This window comes from Bufo bufo, chromosome 5 (genome assembly GCF_905171765.1).
Source record: "Bufo bufo chromosome 5, aBufBuf1.1, whole genome shotgun sequence".
NCBI lineage: Eukaryota > Metazoa > Chordata > Amphibia > Anura > Bufonidae > Bufo > Bufo bufo.
This window is the reverse complement of record NC_053393.1, coordinates 90,691,909-90,713,733: the sequence shown is the minus strand read 5'-3', so window position 1 is coordinate 90,713,733 and position 21,825 is coordinate 90,691,909. Positions and strand designations below refer to the sequence as shown.

General features: G+C 47.8%; 1 protein-coding gene across 3 annotated transcripts in view; it reads left to right on the top strand.

The window, feature by feature from the left end:
* LRRCC1 (leucine rich repeat and coiled-coil centrosomal protein 1) overlaps positions 1-21,523 on the top strand; it is an 82,472-nt gene extending 60,949 nt beyond the window's left edge. For all 3 annotated transcript variants that reach the window (XM_040433075.1, XM_040433074.1, XM_040433076.1), the window contains 7 exons: positions 6,392-6,577; positions 7,514-7,688; positions 9,919-10,082; positions 15,606-15,814; positions 15,917-16,054; positions 16,438-16,573; positions 20,911-21,523. In XM_040433075.1, coding sequence (XP_040289009.1) covers positions 6,392-6,577; positions 7,514-7,688; positions 9,919-10,082; positions 15,606-15,814; positions 15,917-16,054; positions 16,438-16,573; positions 20,911-21,033 — 1,131 coding nt within the window. In that variant the 3' untranslated portion in view covers positions 21,034-21,523. The remainder of the gene's footprint in view (positions 1-6,391; positions 6,578-7,513; positions 7,689-9,918; positions 10,083-15,605; positions 15,815-15,916; positions 16,055-16,437; positions 16,574-20,910) is intronic.
* Positions 21,524-21,825: the final 302 nt, after the last annotated feature.

Genomic DNA, 21,825 nt, shown 5'->3' with positions numbered 1-21,825 from the left:
CTACATGCGCTCCGCTACTTCCTGTTCCGTCGGGCTCCACATCTCTAGTGCTGCGTGGAATCCTCTCTGCCGTCCGATCCTGAAGCTATTCATCTCCGTGCCTGCTGCCTCTCCTCCACAGCCTCCTTCAGTCTGCTGCCGCTTGCATCATCCGGGTCTGGTAGGACTGTTAACCCCCTCCGTGCCACCAGTACTGTTGCTTGGGTGTAATCCCCGTTCCGTTTTTTCTCTGGGGTCTCCCACTTTAAGCGCAACTTTTTTCCACAATGTCAGACCCTTCTGCAGCTGCCAAGCCTTGGTACCATGCCTGTACCGCTTGTAGGGAACCCTTTCCCCGGGGGCAGTCTGATCCGCACTGTCCTGCATGCCGAGCCCCACCGCAGCCTCAGTCGCCCGCTGTGTCGCTCCCTGCTTCTTCTGACCCGCCTGACTGGGCTAGATCCCTGTCCCAGGCCGTGGAAAGCCTCACTCATGTCGTGGGCCGCCTAATAGACAGGCCGCCTACCCCGCAGGACGCCACTCTTACTGTCGCGCCCTCCGGGTCCACCGCTTCTGCCGCTGCAGCGGGTTCTCCCTCTCTTAGTGACCCCTCCCGAGCTAGGCACTCTCAGAAGCGTTTTAGAGTAGAGCGAGCCTCCTCCTCGGATGCCTCCCTCTCCCCGCCACGCGTGCGCACTCAGACGGGCCTCTCCTCTCCAAAGGATTCGCCCTCTGAAGGTGAATTGGCGGTTTCAGATTTGGAAATGGACTCGGCCCTGCCGTCCAAGCTAGCCTCAGCGATGGGTCAACTCATCTCTGATATTCGTGACACCTTTAAGGTGCAAGATGACCCCCCCTAGCTCTGACGCAGCTAGCGTCTCCTTTATCAGACCCAGGCTGGCCTCAAAAGTCTTTCCAATCCACTCTGATTTCTCCTCCGTGGTGTCTAAGGCTTGGGCTCGCCCGGACGCCCGTTTTGTCAACCCCAAGAAGCTGGACATTTGCTATCCTTTTCCAGCCGATGTCGTGGCCACCTGGTCGTCCCCACCCAAGGTGGACCCCCCTGTGGCCCGTCTGTCAAAGAACACGGCCATCCCTGTTCCTGACGGGTCCTCTCTTCAGTCAGCGGAGGACCGTCGCATGGAGACCCTTTCCAAGGGCATTTTTGCTGCCTCCGGTTCTGCCCTCAGACCGGTTTTTGCCTCTGCTTGGGCAGGTAAAGCAATCTCTGCTTGGGGTGCGCAGCTGGAACAGGAGTTGGACTCGGACGTCCCCATCCAGGACCTACGTTCCTTGGCCCAGCTTATTATTCGGGCCGGGAATTTTGTTTGTGAGGCCTCCCTTGATGCGGGAGCCCTTATAGCACGCTCCTCCGCCCTGGCAGTTTCCGTCAGGAGGGAACTCTGGCTGAAGGTTTGGAAAGCGGACGCTGCCTCCAAACGTTCCTTGGCGGGGCTACCGTTTGCGGGTTCCCGCCTTTTCGGGGTCCGCCTAGACGAGCTTATTTCGGAGGCCACGGGTGGTAAAAGCACCCATCTTCCTCAACCCCAAGCCAGGGGCGCCCCCCGCGGACGCCCTGGTGCGTCTCGTTTTCGGTCCTCCCGCAGGACCTCTGGGGCTCCCCCCACAGCTGCCGCTTCGGCCCCTCCCCAGGATAAGCGTAGGAAGCCGTTTTTTCGGGCGCAGGCCGCAGCCTGCCCACACACCCGCAGCAAAGCAGTCCTCTGCCTGAAGGCGCGCCCCCACCCACCCGGGTGGGGGGCCGGCTCCTCCTTTTCAGGGACGTCTGGATGGCTCACGTCTCCGACGCCTGGGCTCTCGAAATTGTGTCCTCCAGATACAAAATCGAATTCGCGTCCTTCCCTCCAGATCGGTTCTTTCGCTCCCGCCCGCCGCGGGACCCGAAAAGCGCGGCTGCGTTCTCCGCGGCTGTTCAAACCTTACTGGACAGGGGGGTGATTACCCCCGTTCCTCTAGAGGAAAGGTTCCAAGGGTTCTATTCAAGCCTCTTCGTAGTTCCCAAGAAGAGAGGTTCGGTGCGGCCCATTTTGGACCTCAAAAAGCTCAACCGTTTTCTCCTCCTTCGACGGTTTCGGATGGAGTCCCTCCGTTCCGCGGTGGCTTCCCTGGAGCGGGGAGATTTCATGTCTTCCATCGATATACAGGATGCCTACCTCCATGTTCCGGTAGCCCGGTGTCACCATCGCTTCCTCCGATTCGCCGTGGGGGACCTCCACTTCCAATTTGTCGCCCTTCCCTTTGGGCTGGCAACAGCCCCCCGGGTGTTCACCAAGGTCCTGGCCCCGGTTTTGGCCTTACTCCGTTCCAGGGGTGTTTTTCTGCTACCGATATCCTCATCAAGGCTCCGTCCCTTTCTCAAGCGGTTGCCAGTGTGGATCTCACTCTAGAGACTCTGGCGAGGTTCGGTTGGGTCATCAACTTCCCCAAGTCCTCCCTTCCCCCCTCCAGACAACTGGTCTTCCTGGGAATGCTTTTAGACACGGGAGCGGCGGAGGTACGTCTTCCCTCGGAAAAACGACTGACCCTCCGTCGGGCGATTCGGGGTCTCCTTCTCCACCGTCGACCGTCCTTCCGCTTCTGCATGCGGGTCTTGGGGCAGATGGTTGCCTGCTTCGAGGCGATCCCATTTGCGCAGTTTCACTCCCGTCCTCTCCAACGGGCGATCCTCTCCTCCTGGGACAAATCGCCGGAGTCTCTGGATCATCCCTTCCATCTATCGCCTCCGGTGCGGTCATCTCTCCGCTGGTGGTTACAGTCCCCTCTTCTGGGCAGGTCCTTTCTGCCGCTCAACTGGTTGGTGGTTACAACCGATGCCAGTCTCTTGGGCTGGGGAGGCGTGTTTCCTCCCCGATCCGTCCAGGGCATTTGGTCTCCATCGGAGTCCAAACTCTCGATCAATGTTCTGGAGCTGAGAGCGGCCCTTCTGTCTCTGCGACACTGGACTCATCTGCTGAAGGGTCATCCAGTTCGTGTGCAATCGGACAACGCCACGGCCGTGGCGTACATAAACCACCAGGGGGGCACTCGCAGCGCTGCAGCAATGCGGGAGGTCACCAGCATTCTCCGTTGGGCGGAAGCCCACGTCCCGGCTCTATCTGCAATTTTTATTCCAGGGGTGGACAATTGGGCGGCGGACTTCCTCAGTCGCACCACCGTCGACCCCGGCGAGTGGTCTCTTCACCCGAAGGTGTTCGAGGCCATTTGCCTTCGTTGGGGCATACCGGACGTGGACCTCATGGCCTCCAAATTCAATCACAAGGTCCCCGCCTATCTGTCCAGGGATCCGGGAGCTTGCGGAGCCGACGCCCTCGTTCTTCCTTGGCGAGGCTTCGCGCGTCCATACATATTCCCTCCCATCCCACTCCTGCCCAAGGTCCTTCGCGTTACCACTACATACTTTGGTTCTTACTGCACAGCTCTTTCGTCAGGTGGTGGACTCTTTTTACCACTAAATTCGATGGCCTCTGCGGGTGGCCCCCTCCTCTGCTGGGGTATGGGGCTAGCAATACAGTGTGACTCCCCTTGCCTGGCTTCCTCCTCAGGCGAAGTTTTTTGCACAGCCACTTAATCCTTGACTACTTCTGTATAGCGCCGGTCTCAGACGGGGAATTAGCTTAGACCTAGCCTATTCTTCTCCTGTCTTTTCCTCTTTGGCTCATGGTTCATAGCCACCCCGCATGCCTTGGTAGTTCCTACGTTACTACCTTCCCTCATCTGCATTGCACGGGGTATTCGTTTGGTGGCCTTCCATTCCAGGCACGCTCCGGTCCCGACTGGTGGGCTGTGGTGCCCTCCACATCCCTCCTTCTACAGGCAGTCTTCCATTGGTCCGGGTGTGCTAACGGTATCTACACGAAAGCTTCCCGCCTTTCTCTCCAGAACCAGTGTTCCGGAAGCGTGCGACGTGGACGCCCTAATTTCTCCTTGGCGGGAGTTCTCCCTCCCTACGTGTTTCTTCCCCTCCTTCCCAGGGTTCTACGGAGGATCAGGATGGAGGACATTCCGACAAATCCTAGTCGCTCCGGATTGACCCCGTCGCACGTGGTACGCCAACCTCGTTCTCCTTCTAGGAGTCGACCTCGTGCCACTCAGAGTCGACCTTCTTCACAGGGTCCGGTCTTAAATCAGCATTTAGATGACGGCGTGGCTATTGACGCCGCCATTCTGACGTGAAGAGGGGTTTTGGCGGATGTCATCCGCACTATGATTCAGGCCAGGAAGCCTGCATCGCCCAGGATCTATTATGGGACCTGGAGGTCCTTTCTGAACTTCTGTGAAAGCCGGGACATCCCCTCACTCCGTTTTTTCTCTCCCCACGGTCCTATCCTTTCTACAATCAGGGTTGGACCTTGGTTTAGCCCTTAGTTCCTTGCTGGGTCAGGTGTTGGCGCTTCTGTCCTGGGGCAGCTTCCAGTGTCCTCTGGTTTCCCTGGTGCCCATGGAAACCTTCCTTCTGAGAGTGGCACATACGGTTCCTCCGTACCGTCCTTACCGCCTTGGGATTGGTATATGGTTCTCTCAGCGTTCCAGTCTTCTCCCCTTGAGCCCTTGCGAGAGTTCTCACTCCAGCTCCTGTCCTAGTAGGTAGTTTTTTTTTCTTGTGGCTATCACATCCATTAGACTGGTGTCTAAGTTGGGGGTGCTCTCTTGCAAATCCCTCCCTGGTTCTTTTACAAGGATAAGGCGGTCCCAGGCCCATTCCTTCTTCTCCCGAAAGTGGTCTCTGACTTCCATATTAATGACGACATTGTCCTTCCTTCTCTGTCCCTCTCCTTCACACCCTACGGAAGGGAGTTGCATTTTGGACGTTGTCAGAGCTCTAATTATTATTGGCAGCCTCCAGTCCCTTCCGGTGTACTGATCCCCTTTTGTCTTCCGGAGGGTCCTTGCTAGGGATTGGCGGCCTCCAAGGTGGCGATTGTACATTGGATTCGGTCTGCAAGTGCTGAAGCATACCTCGCCGGAGCAGGGTTCCGCCCTTAGGTGTCACGGCTCACTCCACCACAGTGGTGGGCGTTTTCTTGGGCTCGGAGGAATCGCGCTTCGGCTGCACAGTTGTGTAAGGCGGCTACCGGTCCTCCTTACACATGTTCACATTAAATTACCAGGTGCATACTGCATCGGCGGTCCCTGCCTTGGGCCGTGTGGTCTTGCAGGCGACAGTTCTTGATGCCTGCAGGGACGCTTGCTTCCATGGGTCTGTGGTTTTTTTCCCTCCCTTTGGGCTGCTTTTGGACGTCCCACGGTTCCTGTGTCCCCAATGAATATAGGCGAGAAAAGGAGATTTTTGTATAACTTACCAGTAAAATCTCTTTCTCGCTCTTCTTTGGGGGACATAGCACCCACCCAGTATTGTTTTCCGGCCACAGTTGTGGCTGTTGCTGGTTAGAACCCTGTTGGGTCTTTTGACATGGTTGGTGTTCCACGTGTTTTTCTTGGTTGGCTTGCTTCTCCTACTGCTTGTACACAAACTGAAGCTCTCTCTCCAGGCTGGAGGGGGTATAGCTGCCAGGGGAGGAGCTAACAGCTTTTACTAGTGTCAGCGCCTCCTAGAGGACATAGCTATACCCACGGTTCCTGTGTCCCCCAATGAAGAGCGAGAAAGAGATTTTACTGGTAAGTTATACAAAAATCTCCTTTTTTGGGGGGTACTATGGTAACATGCAACTCTTTCCTATTTCCTGTGATATTATATCCATGGGTGTGTCAAAGCAGCAATAGGGGCACTGATAGGAGAATGTCTATGTAACTAGCTGGGTGTTGTTAGGGGCAGTGATAGGGGAGTGTCTAAGTAGCTAGCTGGTGGGAGGAGCTATAAAGTAGCCGGGTGTTAGGGGCAGTGATAGGGGAGTGTCTAAGTAGCTAGCTGGTGGGAGGAGCTATTAGCCGGGTGTTAGGGGCAGTGCTGGAGCTTTGGCAGAGAGAAGAAGTGCATCATGGGTTTGGTTGGATACAGCAACAGAAAGTGCTACATACAGGATGGAAACAAATCAAAGTGAATGGTATATGTGGAGAAAACGGGTCAGGAGAGTGCAAATTGGAAAAAAAAAATATATATATATATATATATATGGGGAAGATGTACATGAGGTAAGTAGCTTATCTGTTAAAGACCATAGTAATCCCGGAAAATCCCTTTACGTTATACGCATGCCTCAGACTGCCATACAGGTACATCCGTTACCATGTAACCATTTAAAGTATATATATATTTATTTATTTTTGTTACTGGACTTTACGGAATGGAAATTGCAGTTTACTACCCTTCACCATCCTGTTTTTCTCAACTTTAAAAGTGAAACAAAAACGCGATGTGAACGCAGCTTTAGTTGTCTAACAATCCTAGTATTTCTAGATCAGTTTTCATACATAAATGTTCTCTATATTGTAGGTTAAAGAAGCCTTTGACACTGTGACGGCAGAGCTAGCAGAACATAAAGAAGCGCTCTCCCATAGCCGTCTGAAAGAGAAGCAATCAGCGAGTTTAATTCAGGAGCTCACTACCATGGTAAAAGAACAGAAGACCAGGATAGCGGACATCACTAAAGCAAAGCAAGAAACCATAAGTTCTCTAAAAGTAAGCTTTTCTTTTAATATTATCCACATTTAACTTGTGGAGTAGCCGGTCTCATCAGTATTTCAGATATTGGTCAGGAAATTCATCACAGCAGTTCTAAAAAAAAACTAAAAACTACAAATCTTGATCAGGCGGATGGGTTCTTTTTCCTCCTCAAGCTTCACCTGGTGACCCAGACCTCACGAATGGTAAATGCTACATCAGGTGAAGTCACTACCAGGATGCACTGCATAATATAGTCGGCTAAGCAGTAAAGCCAGTATTACACCAGGCGATGGTCGGGCCGTTCATAGGAATGCTCGTTAGTTATGATCCAGCTCCCACTGATCCAATTATCTTTCATCGGATAATTGGGATCTTTCAGCATGTTTTTAAAAAAAAATCTTCATTTGTCGGCGGCAGATGGTGGCGTCTAATCACGATCTGCTGCCGGCAAACAACTAGGCAGCATGGAGACGAGTGATGGCATAACGATCTGTGGAGGAGATCGCTGCATGTAATAACGAGCCGCCGATTGCCGGGAAGGAACGCTTCCTTCCCGGCAATCGCCGACAGAATCGGGCCGTGTAATACAACCTTAACTTATTACTGTCAGCAGCCCATTCCGCTCAGTATTCTGGGACCGGACGCTGTGCTGCAGTGGATACTGGGCAATTCCCACCTTACATATTAAGAACATACGATGAAATGGATGGCTTATTGATGACACAGGTGCTTGGGATCCATTACAGGACTTTTTTCATGATCAGATCTGGGTAGGTTTCCATGCTATGTCAACAACTGTACAGGAGATGTAGGTTACCATGCTGCCTCATCACAGATATTTGTGGCCCATAATCTTTTCAATAATGTTATTTATTCAATGCTTGTAAAATTGGTTAACGTTACATATTATTCAGTGAACAGTTGTCAGCACTAATCCTACTATTTCTGTAGAGCAAAATACGCCACCTGGAAATGGTGGCGGAAGAAGAAAAACGGAAAACTGTTCAGATTGAGCTACTGAAGCAAGAGAAATCCAAACTTATTTCACAACTCACAGCTCAAGAGTCCTTGATCGATGGATTAAAGGCCGAAAGGAAAATCTGGGGACAAGAGCTATCTCAGCAAGGTGAACGCATTAAGTCCTTTACTTAGTGTGACAGAACTTAAAATACTTTGTTCTTAAAGGCATCTGTCAGCAGACTTGTCCCTATGACACTGGCTGACCTGTTACATGTGCGCTTCACAGCCAAAGACATCTGTGTTGGTCCCATGTTCATATGTGTCCACATTACTGAGAAAAATGAAGCTATAATATATGCAAATGAGTCTCTAGGAGCAATGGGGGCGTTGCCATTACACCTAGAGGCTCCGCTTTCTCTGCATCTGCGACCCTTCTCTACTTTGCTAGGGTCAAGCGTGATGACGTTTTCACTTCCTGGCTCTGTCAATCAAGGTGCAGAGCCCTGTTCATCTCTGGCTCTTGGTTGGTAATAGCGCCAGATCTGTCACCAGCAGACATCGCCCAACAAACCCCATTCACTTCCAGTGAGACCCGTTTGGTTCCACTGAGGTCCTGACATGTTCTTTATAAACTGAAGCCACAACGCAGGAGGAATCGGGAGCTCTTTAGTGGCTCCTCTAATGTTAAAGGGCATCTGTCAGCAGATTTGTACCTGAAACCGTTACACCTAGAGGCTCTGCTCTCTCTGCAACTTCTGCACCCTCTCCACTTTGATTGACATGGCCAGGTGTGATGGCATTTACACTGTCTGGTCCTGTCAATCAAAGTACAGAGGGCACAGCAGTTGCAGAGAGAGCTGAGCATCTAGGTGTAACGGTAACGCCCCCGTTGCTCCTAGAGGCTCATTTGCATATATTAAAACATCATTTTTTCTTAGCAATGTGGACACATATGAACATGGAACCAACACAGATGCCTTCAGCTATCAAGGACACATGTAACAGGCCAGCCAGTTTCATAGATACAAAACTGCTGACAGATGCCCTTTAAATAGAAGCTTTTCTAAGAATCAGCTAATCGTCGCAGGTTCAGCTTTAACCTTCAATGATCAGTTATCATCACTGAGGAATGCCATAACTGCCCATACATTTTGTGTTTACTGCAGGAGACATTTAGCATCACATGGAGGCCATATGCCAAACACAGTGGCATGCGTCACAGCCCTCCACTCGAGGTATAGGTTTGGAAATATGCCCAGCATATGCCTCTGCCAGAAGCAAGGAGTGAGATATGAATAGAACCTCAGCTTTAGGCTCCATTCACACGTCCGTGGTGTGTTGCGGATCCGCAACACACCCGCCCGGCACCCCTATAGAAATTCCTATTCTTGTCCGCAAGCTGCGGACAAGAATAGGACATGTTCTATCTTTTGCGGAGCTGCGGACCTGAAGATCGGGGCCCTGCTCCACAAATGCGGATGCTGACAGCACACTGTGTGCTGTCCGCATCCATTCCGTCCCCATAGAAAATGAATGGGTCCGTACCCGTTCCGAAAAATTGCGGAACGAATGTGGACCCATTTGCGGACGTGTGAATGGAGCCTTATGTTAAAAATGTGATATGAACCTGCAGCTGTGCAGTTATCGGTGCCGGGTCTTGTGTGTCCATCACATGACCATAAACCTACTTTTATTGAAGGTTCCCATTAAATTGTAGCATGAATCTGTGAAAAATTGGTTCTCAAAGTGTATTAGAAAGTTCTCATTATACAATAAATTCACTTTTTGGGCCCGTTCACACGTGGCAGAAACCACCATGGTTGGTTCACTTTGGATGCAGCGGACCCGCTCACAGCTTGGCTCCATTGAAAGTTGCTAAACCGCGAACAGACACCATCGGCGGCTGTCTTCACACTACACCAAGAAGGGACATGTCCCTTCTTGGCGTGGTTACAGCTTTAAACAGCCAGCCGGTGAACAGTAGCGCTGGCTCCCCATGGGAATCAGAGGCGACTTGGCGCGGTGTCCATGCTGCAGTTATGCTGGGAAATTCTACTATATGAATGGGCCCTTTTCCTGAAACCCCCATTCCCCACTGGACCTTTGGAGGGAAGCACACTCCTCTGCCTCCCCCAACTAGGTACAAGTATGTTCCATTCATGGCACTGGGTCACGTTCTGCTTAAGGGACATGTCACGGCTGCAGCGGGACACGTGGCCCTCAATCATGCCAAAACATACCAAGCTGGTAAAGGAGCTCCATGAACGGAAAGAGCTGGGACTAGGTAAGTATGCTTCCCTCTATAGGTCCAGCCTGGAGTGGAGGCAAAAATGTGTTCAAAAGGTGTAGAACCCATTAAGGAACAATCCCTTACATTGAATAAACTATTTTTGTAGGTGTTGCATTGGCCCAGGACAGAGGAAGGCTTGAAGCAAAAGTTGAAGTCCTTTCCACTGAGATAGAGACGTTGAAAAAGCAAAACGAACGAGACAACGATGCCCTGAGAATCAAAAGTAAAATGGTGGATGATCAAACCGAAACCATCCGGAAACTGAAAGAAGTGAGTCCATTGGTATTTTAGTGTTTATCGGTCACAGCGGACTTTTCCTGTACTTTCTGCCATTATCAGTGGTTATTTTTCATGGATGTGGCTTCTGTTGAGGATCCCCATTAGCCCATTTTATCTGGTCCGAACAAATGCCATTCCTTTTCCACACATGGGACAATACATGGCTTAAAGGGGTTGGCCGATCGCACACACACCAATGTCAGATACCTCTGGGACACGCGCCTATCTCTAGAACAGGACCCCCAAAGTGAAGGAGAGAGCCTTGCGCATGCACAGAACTCCCATAGAAGTGAATGGAGAGCGCACCACATAAGCACGGCCACCTCTCCATTCACTTCTATTGGAGTTCCGGAAATAGCTGAGCTATTCTGGAGATAGGTGCAGACAGGAGCTCACATAAGACATCCGCTCTGCTAAAGTCTGACTTACAGTTGCCCATGTTTGCCAATATTTAGCGGAGCAGCACCAGTACAGGTAGGAGGAGCGATGTCTATCTACCCTGTACAACGCTCAGCCCCAGGGGGATGTGTATTCTTATACTCAGCGCTGTATGGGAGTATGGATTCTGAAGCGCGACAGGCACCTGAACTTCGGATGCCTAGAAAAATAATAATAATAATGTGTATTACAAAAATTATTTTAGTACATTTAGAATAGAATTTAATACAGTTTAGTTAAAACTTAGTTTACATACACTTACAAAAAAAATATACTTTTCCCCGGTAAAAAGTATTTATGATGTCACAAGAATAATAAAGTGCCACCTAAAAATGGAATCGGACGCAATCAAAAAGTGGGAAACATCAACTCCTCTCGCTAGGAAAAAGCCCTCACACAGCTTCGTCAATGGAAAAGTCAAAGTTATGGCTCTCACAATATGGTGACGCAAAAACATTTTTAAAAAGCATTTTTATTGTGCAAAAGTTGTAAAACAGGAAAAAACGATATGAATTTGTTAACACGTATTCATACTGACCCATAGAGTTAAAGGGAACCTGTCACCTGGATTTTGTGTATAGAGCTGAGGACATGGGTTGCTAGATGGCCGCTAGCACATCCGCAATACCCAGTCCCCATAGCTCTGTGTGCTTTTATTGTGGATAAAAAACGATTCGATACATATGCAAATTACCTGAGATGAGTCCTGTACATGAGATGAGTCAGGGACAGGACTCATCTCAGGTTAATTTGCATATGTATCAAATCGTTTTTTATCCACAATAAAAGCACACAGAGCTATGGGGACTGGGTATTGCGGATGTGCTAGCGGCCATCTAGCAGCCCATGTCCTCAGCTCTATACACAAAATCCCGGTGACAGGTTCCCTTTAAAGGGGTTTGCCAAGACTTTTGAGAAAGGCAGATTGCCGAAACGCGTCCTGGTTTATTTGATGTGACTTATCAATTGTGAAATAAAGCAGATATTCTTCAATACAAGACACGGCTGCTGGGATCTTTTTACTACATACGTGGAGTCCGCTCCTTCCCTCTGCAGGGTGCACTGAGGGTCGAGTGCTGGCCGGATTGCTATTTAAAGGGAATGTGCCACCTATAATTGTTTCTGCCAGTTAAAACCAGATGGTGCCACATACCCTTTTTCTAATCTGTTTTTGTTTTCTGATTATAGATTTATTTATTTTTTGTTATATGCTTTAGAGCAGACACAGGCGATAGCATAGTGACTGGAGGGGACTCCATTAACTTCTATGAGAATTTTTTTCTAGGCATGCTCTCTGACAAGTGCAGAGGTCAGGAGGGAGTAAGGCAGCTGTGAAATCACCTTTTGTGAATGGTGGATCCTGTGTTATCTATATATAGGTGATATCTGTCATTGTAATCCTGCCTGTAATGATAATGAGATGCCTGCTGAAAAGCAATCTGTACTGACCAAGAAGTGACACCTAATGTTAGGTCTAGAGGCCAGTGCGAAAACCACAGGATTTTAGGATTTAAAAAAAAATAAAAAAAATAGAGAAAGTGACATGGAACATTAAAAATATCACAAAAAATTCTTTAATCGTATTTTTAACATAAAAGCTTGATTTAAACAGTTTGTCATTTACTGATGACACATTCCCTTTACGTAATTTTATATATGTGTGTGGCGAAACCAACCTCGCCACTGGGTTTTGGAGAGGCCTGTTTACCAGCCTCTTGCCTCAGGATTATGGCCCATACTAACTTTAAAGGAGCAGACAGACCGGCCGCACAGCTTAAATCTGTCTTTGGAATTGTATTTTATGTTATGTGAGGGTACCCAGATAGCTAATTGTATTGTATTTGTGTATTCTGAGTGCCATTCACCTAATGATATGCACTCAGACTTGAGCTATCTGGGAATATGTTAAATGTCTGTGTTTGCTGTGGGGGTGTGACATTGTGTGTTTGGGTGGTGATTTCTGTCCTGTTGTCTCCACATGTGTATTGGCGATTTCCCTTTGTCCTGAGAGATAATTGAATTGCTCCTCGGGGGTCTCCAGGGCAGAGAGGAGGAAACCATGATGCATTGTGGGGATGTGTTGTGTCTGTGTATCCTGAGTTGCTACGTATCTGTCCTGTGTCACAGTCTTCCTTCTGGTCCCCTAGGGGCGTGTCCACCAGATGGGGACCTGCATAAATACGGGCGGGTAGCCCTCAATAAAGTGTGCCTGTTTTATCCTTCATCATGTTGAGGCTGGTGTTTGGGTAACTGATCAACACTGGGGGATTGCTATACGCTGGGAGATTTGCTATACTCCCCTGGCTATAACTACTAGCTCTTTTAAGAGCTGTTCCTGCTCTCTGGATTTAGGAGAGGTTCACCCACTGGAGCCTGGAGCCTTGTCGTAGGTCCAGGGTGGGTAGGAGACGGTGAGAACTCAACCAAGATTCGGCGGTTCGTGGGGTCTGCAGTGCGTACGGTGTCAAGTGGAGTGCTTGGAGTCCTCGGAAAGCACTAGGAGCAACTATCAACGGAGGTACCCGGCGTTCCGTTACAATGTGCACAACTCCTAGTGACGAGGAGCCAGGGGCTGTACATGGATGGGGTCATTAGTGGTGGATCAAGATTCTTACGTTTTGACGTGACTACATAGGATGATGGCGTATCACTGGTGCATATGAAAAATAAAAGTCAAATACCTTTACTTATCAGTATTGCTCGAATGTACAGGTTTGAAGTACCCCTTAATTCAGGCATTCCCAGTCTGTCTCCTCCTTACACATGTCTGGCTGTAATGTAGTTTATCGTATTGAACACACAGGAATAGATTAAGCCAGGCCCTCGACGAGAGGCGCAAATAATGTCTAATAATAAATGTGCCGTGAAGCATGTACGTCAATTTTTTTTGTTGCATATAAAGCCAAACTTTTGGCACATTTAGCTTAGTAAATCTCCCTGCCTTTTAACTAGGGCTGGGCGATGGTACCTGACATTAAAACTTTTTTTTTTTTTTCAACTTGAGGATTATTTGGTTATTTTAATCTTGTTTTTCTTTTCTTTCTAGCAGTCCCGTAAATAGAAGGGCACATTGATTGACATAGCTGTATGGGGACTTTTTGGGGATGATGAATTGTATTTTTTCATTGACAGTATTTTGGGGTGCATCTGATTGGCGGGGTCCCGGGTGTCGATCAGCTGTTTGAGAAAGCAGCGGCACTCACAGTAGCGCGAGTGACGTCATGACTAGTATCACTGGCCTGGCCGCGGCTGAGTCCTGTTCACTTCAATAGGGCAGAGCCATGCCCAGGCCACTGGCCCTTTGGGAAACAGCGAGAAGGCTGCGAGCGAAGCAGCCTTTACAAACAGATGATCGGTGGGGGTCCCAGGTGTCGGACCCCGCCGATCAGACGCTGAGGATCTATCCAAAGGATAGATCATCAGGAATTTAACAATTTTTTTGGTCAGTAATGGAAAAGAAATGCAATTCTGCCATTGTTTTTCTGCAGTTTACATTTACATAATTAATCTTGCAGCATAGCTATGTTACTTTTATTCTGTTTTTCTTTATTCTATTTTTATTTGCTATTTATTTTTCCTTTTTATATAGCTGTATGTGGCCTGTTTTTTGTGGAATGAGATGCACTGTAGTTTTCATTGCTATCATTTTGGGGTACGTGTGTTTTATTGATTAACGCTTGGTGGGGGTAAAAAGGGGGTGTTATTTTAATATTTTTTGCAATTTTTTCATTTATGTTGTTCATAGGAAAGGTTTAATTTAAATAATGTTATATTATGCAGTTTTTGACAAATGCAGCGATACCATATATTGGTGTGTGTGTTGTTTTTTACAAACTTTATTAACTTTTATGGATAATATTTTTAGTCCCACTAGGGGGCCTCACAGTGCTTTTAATTGCTTTTATAATGCATTGGTATACCCTGTAATGCATGCTAGCCTATCGCTTTAAGACTGACAGGCTGTCTACTAGGTTATACCTGTGGCATACAGTCATGACAGGCCTGGGGGACTTTGTTAGACCCACAGCTGCCATGGCAGTGCATTGGCGCCCTGAGATTGCGTTCCCCTTTGTCTAACTGCCTAGGTGCCACGGTTGCCATTGAATGTGGCAGCTAGGGGTTTAAACATCCATGATTGGTGTTATCTGTGATCCAGCCCATTGCAGTGGTATTCATGCAGCATGCTATTAATCAGTGCTGTGCTCCTGCGGTGCTCATGAGGTCAGATGTTAGCCCAACCTTCAGGGATTCACCTAATATCAGTTTCACAATTGTTATAAAATCAGAATCGATAGTCAGTGAAATAACAATCAAATAAATTTGATCAATCACCCAGCCCGAAGTTTGAAGAGAACCTGTTACGTTAAACATGGTGTTATAAAGCTGGAGGAGCTGAGCAGATCCAATTGATATATAGTTTTATGGGAAAAGATCCAGTAAAACTTATAATTTATAGATTTATATTCCTGCTTATTCTGCGCTTTCAAGTCATGGGGGCGGTCCTATGAGTGATTGAAGTCAAGGGGGTGGTCCTATGAGTGATTGAAGTCAAGGGGGTGGTCCTATGAGTGATTGAAGTCAAGGGGGCGGTCCTATGAGTGATTGAAGTCAATGGGGCGGTCCTATGAGTGATTGAAGTCAATGGGGCGGTCCTATGAGTGATTGAAGTCAATGGGGCGGTCCTATGAGTGATTGAAGTCAAGGGGGCGGTCCTATGAGTGATTGACAGCTATCTGTGTATACACAGTCATAGAGGGAAGGCTGTCAGTCACTGATAGGACCGCCTCCTTGACTTTAGTCATTGATAGGGCCGCCTCCTTGACTTTAGTCATTGATAGGACCGCCTCCTTGACTTTAGTCACTGATAGGACCGCCTCTTGGACTTCGAAGCCCAGAATGAGCAGGAATTTAAATGGATAAATTACAAGTTTTACTGAATCTTTTCCCATAAAACGACATATATTTCTGCTCAGCTCTTCCTGCTCTATAACATGCTGCCTTCAGCTCAGACACCATGTTCAATGTGACAGGTTCCCTTTAACATGGTTTGACACATTCTCTGCTTTCTGTTGTCAGGGATTGCAGGAAAGAGATGAACGCATAAGAAAATTACGTGCAGAAAATTTGGAGATGGAGAAGACCTTAAGAGAACAAAACGATGAAAGAGAGAAACACTTACAGGAGGTGAAGGAGAAGCTGGAAAGGCAAACGGAGAGAAAGGAGGAAATCAAGCTTCATCTAGAAGAAAAGGAGGCCGAGCTGCTGGATGTGAAGAAAGCTTACAGGTGATTAGGCAGCCGCCAGAGCAGAGGTTTTACTAAATGCAGCTTGTGCTGTTTGATGTGGAATCTGGGCTCATTTCAGGCATTTGCTCTTTCTGTTCACAGTGCAATGAATACGAAGTGGCAGGATAAAGCAGAATTACTAAGCCAGCTGGAAACGCAAGTCAGGCAGATGAAAGACCATTTTGATGCCAAGGAAAAGAAACTGATTGAAGATAGAGACAAAAGCCTTCAAAACCATAAGTAAGTAAAGTGCTATTTCAGTTTAAAGAAACTGTAGCGAGGCAGTGAAACCCACCTTTTTATCTAAATGGTAGGTAACCTTATGTGGTGGTTAAATGACTGTAAGTCAAGATGGCTACAGCAAAATGGTGACACAGGGTGACGAAAGATGCCACAAAATTTAGAGTCGCCAGTCCGTACATCTGAATGGCGTTGTGTCTGCAGCAGGTGCATGATTTTCTCCAAGCCCCATTCAAATGAAGGGGATCCCAAGAGCTCACAATCTGCAGAGATAGTAATACGTTCGCCACTTGTCACTAGTGAAGAACGTCCTGTTGAATAGTCTCACAAATATTTCCCATTCGCCCCGTTTCCCTTTTGACCACTGATCTCTGTGTGCACAGGGTAGTGATGGAGAAGCTTCATTCCGTGGATGACGCATTTCGGAGACAGTTGGAGTCCATGCTGGCTGCTCATCAGGCGGAGCTTGTCAAAGTAGCAAATGAGAAGCAAAAGGAAATTGATGTAGCCAATGAAAAAGTAAGTAAGTGTTTGTATTAGAGACAAGCAAATCGATTTGTCTCATCAACAGGACTTCTTTACCTCTGAGGGGCTGTTCCCACAGGTGAAGAAGCCCCACCTGCTGCTAGATTGACAGGGCCGGACATTTCGCACGGCCCCGGCAATTTCCTGCCTTAGCCGCTGCTTCAATTAGCAGAGTAAAGGCGGAGGTTCTGCTTGACTGTGCAGGTGCTGCCAGGAACGGCGCCTGCACAGTGGCAGCTCTGAAGCTGGGCATCTGCCTTTGCTCTGCTAATCACAGCGGCAACAAAGGCAGGAAATATTTGTGTATTGTGTTACCTAGCCAGTCTGCAGCCACTTTTGCTGTGGGCTCCATGATGATTTATGTTCCTTTTTTAGAAATTTTACAGTAAAAAAAAAAAGTCCACGATCATCAGATGACTTTCTTATTTGGCCTCAAATACTGCGGATATTACTTATTAGTGCAAGTTATTAACCCATAATTGATCCGAGTGGTTGCTGTGGACGACTCCTCCTATTTTATAAAATGCAGCTGAACTGTCTAATGTAAAGGCCTCATGCACACGACCGTATCTTCAGTCCGCGTCCGATCCGCATTTTTTGCGGATCAAATGCGCACCCATTCATTTCTATGGGGCTGCAGAAAATGCATACAAGCACACGGATGTCATCCGTGTCCTGTCTGCATCTGTGCAGTTGTGGCGCAAATTATAGAACGTGTCCTATTCTTGTCCGTTTTGCAGACAAGAATAGTCATTTCTTCAATGGGGCCCGCTAAAAGTTCTGAATGCACACGGACTGCATCCGTATTTTGCAGCTATGCCGTTTACAGGCCGCCAAACGAATACGGTCGCGTGCAGGAGGCCTAAGTGCGCCCAGAAACCAATCAGCGTTTCAGTTTCTAAACAATAGAAAATGGAGAGTCTCCACAGTCCTTGACTCTGTCAATAAGGGGCACTGGTCTTGGATAAAGCTGCACATACCTGGGACCCCCTTATTAGCATATAGCGGTTTCTCAGCAGCTGCGCTCTGGTGTTTTAGCAACGTGATCGTGTTGGTAAAAATTGCCGCTGTGTATAAAGTTAATGTTGTCGGCTTTACGCTTTATCAGTAGGCAAGACCGCCAATAGGAGACACTCTGCAGAAACTGTTCACCTTCTCAGATAGCTGCACTGCATGTGCGTTTTAGAATCTGGACAAGGACCACAATACTCACACCTCCTGCGTCTCTACTAGTGTTGAGCGAACTTGTTTTTTTTTTTAAGTTCTGCGTCCAAGGTTCGGGTTATCGAAGAATCCCGATATGGATTCTGCTACCACGGACCATAACGGAATTTGGAATCCATAACGGGATTCTTCAATAACCCGAACCTGAACTTTGGACGCGGAACTTAAAAAAACAGGGTCGCTCAACACTAGTCTCTACTCAACTGAACTTGGATCACTTTCGGGTGGAGCATGCTGTCTGATTATTGTGCTTGTAATACGGACGGCACATTAAAACTGACCGAAGAAGTAAGGTGGTAGCAATCGTACACAGTCATAGGGTAGCTGTTGGGCAGGAGACTATTGCTCCTCACCCCTTCATACACATGCCTGCTTAGCTCAGTTGAGCTTGCATGTCTACTAAACGGGGAGCAGGAAGAACGCTGCTGCATGAGAGCCTCAGCTGCTGGGAGACCCCCGTACATGTTCAGCTGACATTTACCTAATGATGGTTGTATTCTGACTGATGGAGCTGACTTTATTATTACCACAGCTGCATGTATTGTTGGTTCTCGGGCCATCTTATACTTTATTCTTTCATTGTTCTCATATCAGTAAATGAGAAGGAGTGCCACAGTCTGGACTGGAGGTATCCTCTTTTTACACTGCCATTCTTAATTTGCACCTCTGCCCTCCTGCTGTGAGCAAACCTTCCTGGTGGTTCAAAGGAAGGCCTTTGAAGTCAGACAGGAAAATGCAATGTAAGTGCAGTCGTAGCAATTACATTTTATATGCGTGAAACAGGCAAGATGTTATGTTTGTCTACTTCTGAAGTTTCTAAACTTTTTATATTTATGGGGATATGATGTAAAAATCAAATAGCTAACTGGAAAATGGGGAAAAAATTTTTTTTTTAAAAATCTGACTTCCACCCCCCTCCCCTGGCTCCTATGGTCACGTACTGCTCTGTAGCACGTCACTGATGAGGCCAATTCATTGTTGGACCATGGGCGAGAGATTAGCACTGGCCCTATGGGTTTTATAAGCAGAGAGGACTGGACCCTCAGTGCTGGAATGCAGGGGCTTTGAATTGTTAGGTCTCTTTTTTGAGGGATCGGACAAGCACTTTAACAACTACAGTGTTGTGTTATCTTGCATGTTGATTGGGTGTGACTACTTTCCTACTGATCACACCGAGAGCCTCAGCCTATTTTTCTCTTTGCAGCACTGAAAGCACGATGTTACAGCCAATGGTCGGGAAGGAAGCATTCCTTCCCGTCATTCAGCTGCTCGTTCGGTGAAGGAGACTGCTGTATTTACATGGCGCAATCTCCTTCACAATATGAGGACAAGGGATGGCTCTAGCTATAGAAGCATTGTTTCTGGGCAGCAGATCACTGCTGAGACCGCACGATCTGCTGCCAAGGAAAGATGATTGGACTGCCTGGACGAGCGACAAAATCACCTGATGAACCAGCGTTTTGCTTGTTCAGATTTGCGCCACATTTAGATGCTCAGATTATCGGGAACGAGTGTTCGCAGGAGCGGTCGTTCACGATAATCTGGACGATTATTGGTTTGCCTAAATCCACCTTTAGATCCTGCCGATGTTACCCTGATTGAGCAACCAAAGCAGACTGATCTTGAGGGGAAATGCAGTCAGCTGAACTTCCTTCAGGTTATCGCTATTGATTGCACCAATATAAGGGTCCATTCACAGAACGCAAAATGGGTCCGCATCTGTTCCGCAATTTTGCGGAACAGGTGCGGACCCATTCATTTTCAATGGGGCTGGAATGTGCTGTCTGCATCCGCATTTGCGGATCCGCACTTCCGTTCCGCCAAAAAATAGAACATGTCCTATTTTTGTCCGCAATTGCAGACAAGAAAAGGCATTTTCTTTGAGAGTGTCGGCGATGTGCGGTCAGCAAAATGCAGACGTGTGAATGGACCCTAAGATGTAGCTGTAGCCGTCTTGCTTCATTCTGCGTAGCCTTAAAGGGGTTATCCCATGAATAATGTAAAAAATGAAAATCGGAACATGACCGTCCCTTTCTAATAAACCTAGAACAGGCCCTGTATCTCACATGGGTCCACAGATCTCATTCGTTGCTCGAATTTCTCTTCTAGATTTACAGTGTTTCAGGCTGGCATCTCAGGGGCGTACCCTTTCTCGGGGGAGGGAGGTCCTTTCTGCTGCAGCTGGTGGCAGTTGAAGGATGGAACTGAGCACGTGCTTCCATCTCAGTGAGCAGGACAAATCAAGTGAATAACTCAGTGGCTATACTTGATGTCTCCGGCATCTCCATATGTTCCGTCAATCCTACAAAATATAGGGTTTTTATCATGCAAATAACCCCCTAAGTGCAACAAGGGTGGCGCTGTTGAACCCAGAGGCTTCTGTGCCACGTCCTTACCTCTGTGATGGACAGGTCAGGCAGTCGTTGAAGTCTCGCAGGATCGCGTTCTGCACATGCGCAGTAAAGGGATGGAGACTGCCGGGTAGATGGGCAGTCTTTTTTTCAGAGGTTCAACGGAACATATATAGATGCCAGAGACAATGGCGGATAGACAGCTACCAACCGTTTGACATAGTGGTATGTGGTGACAGATGCCCCTTTAAGGGATTTCCCAGGAATATTTATTGATGGCCTATTCTGTCCTTAGGATAGGCCACAAATTTTGATTGTCACTGCTTTTCCCCCTTTGAAATAAACCTTGAGCAGTGCACTGGTCTCTTAGACCATGCTGTTTTACCTCTCCAGTATAGGGAGATCAGAGCCCCCAAATCTCTTACTGCCAATTTAAATTATGCTTGAAATAGTCCCGTCCCATTCAGAAGGGAGTCCAACAGGAGGTACATGCTGGCGTAATTTTAGATTTTTAGGATCTGTCCGCTCCTATATGTATTTCATAGAGAGAGAGAAGGCGACAGGACTCTCTACTGCCATCTGGTGTCTGTAGCTACCTTACAAAGAAGATACAGATGTAGCAGAGTGAACGGTCACACTTGGTGAGTTAACGTGTTAAGACTATGACTGTTATCTCTGCTGCATCTGATTTTATACATACTGCCTTCATTTCCATGTCTGTGCCGTACTCACGCTTTTCCTACCTTACCATTGTAGGTTTATCAAGTAGAAGAAGAAATGCGCCAGCTACTCCGAGAAACTGCAAACAGTAAGAGGGCCATGGAAGAGAAGATCAAGCGTCTCACCAGTGCTTTATGTGACATTCAACAAGATCTTTAGCTTCTGATTAAGCGTTGCACTGAATTACGTTTACATCTGTTCATAGGTGTGTTGGTAACTTAGGTGACATTTAACTCATTGAAGAGTTCTCCTTTAACTAGTGTCCTTGTTGTGTTTCTAAATTATAACTTTAGTTTGTTAATATTTTTCCATGTATTTTTAGATGAGGCATGATGACTAGAGTAGGTTATCATTTGCACAGAGGAAAAAACACTTGTTTGATTTTGCCAGAATATAAAGCAGGGAATTAATAAATATAAAGTTAGGGAATTGCTTTATGTACCATTCCCTAATCCAGGGTGTATCCTAACCATTTTTATGACCCCATACAGCAAAATCAATTCCGAGTCCACACTAGACGGCAAAATGACTTCAAACACCTAAATTGACTCCAGACCCTGAATTAATTCAGACCCTAGAATTTGTTCAAACCACAAACTAAAGGGGTAATCTAATCCCTATAATGACCTCCCGAATGCCCAGGCCCCTCCTCTAGAGCATACTTACCTGCTCCCCAGCACCTGCACCCCTCCGGATCCCTGCACAGCCGCCACTGCATCTCCCCATCGAGTGGATCAAAACATCTGGCGACGGGAGGAGCAGCCAATAGCAGGCTGCGATGGTGACCAGCCTCCCTTGCGTCACCCGCGATGCTAGGGAGGCTGGTCACTGTCGTGGGCTGCTATTGGCTGCTCCCCTGATTGCTGGGTGTTTTTATCCGCGCCACAGGGAGATGCAGTGGCGGCTGTGCAGGGATCCGGAAGGACGCGGGTTTCAGCGAGCAGGTAAGTA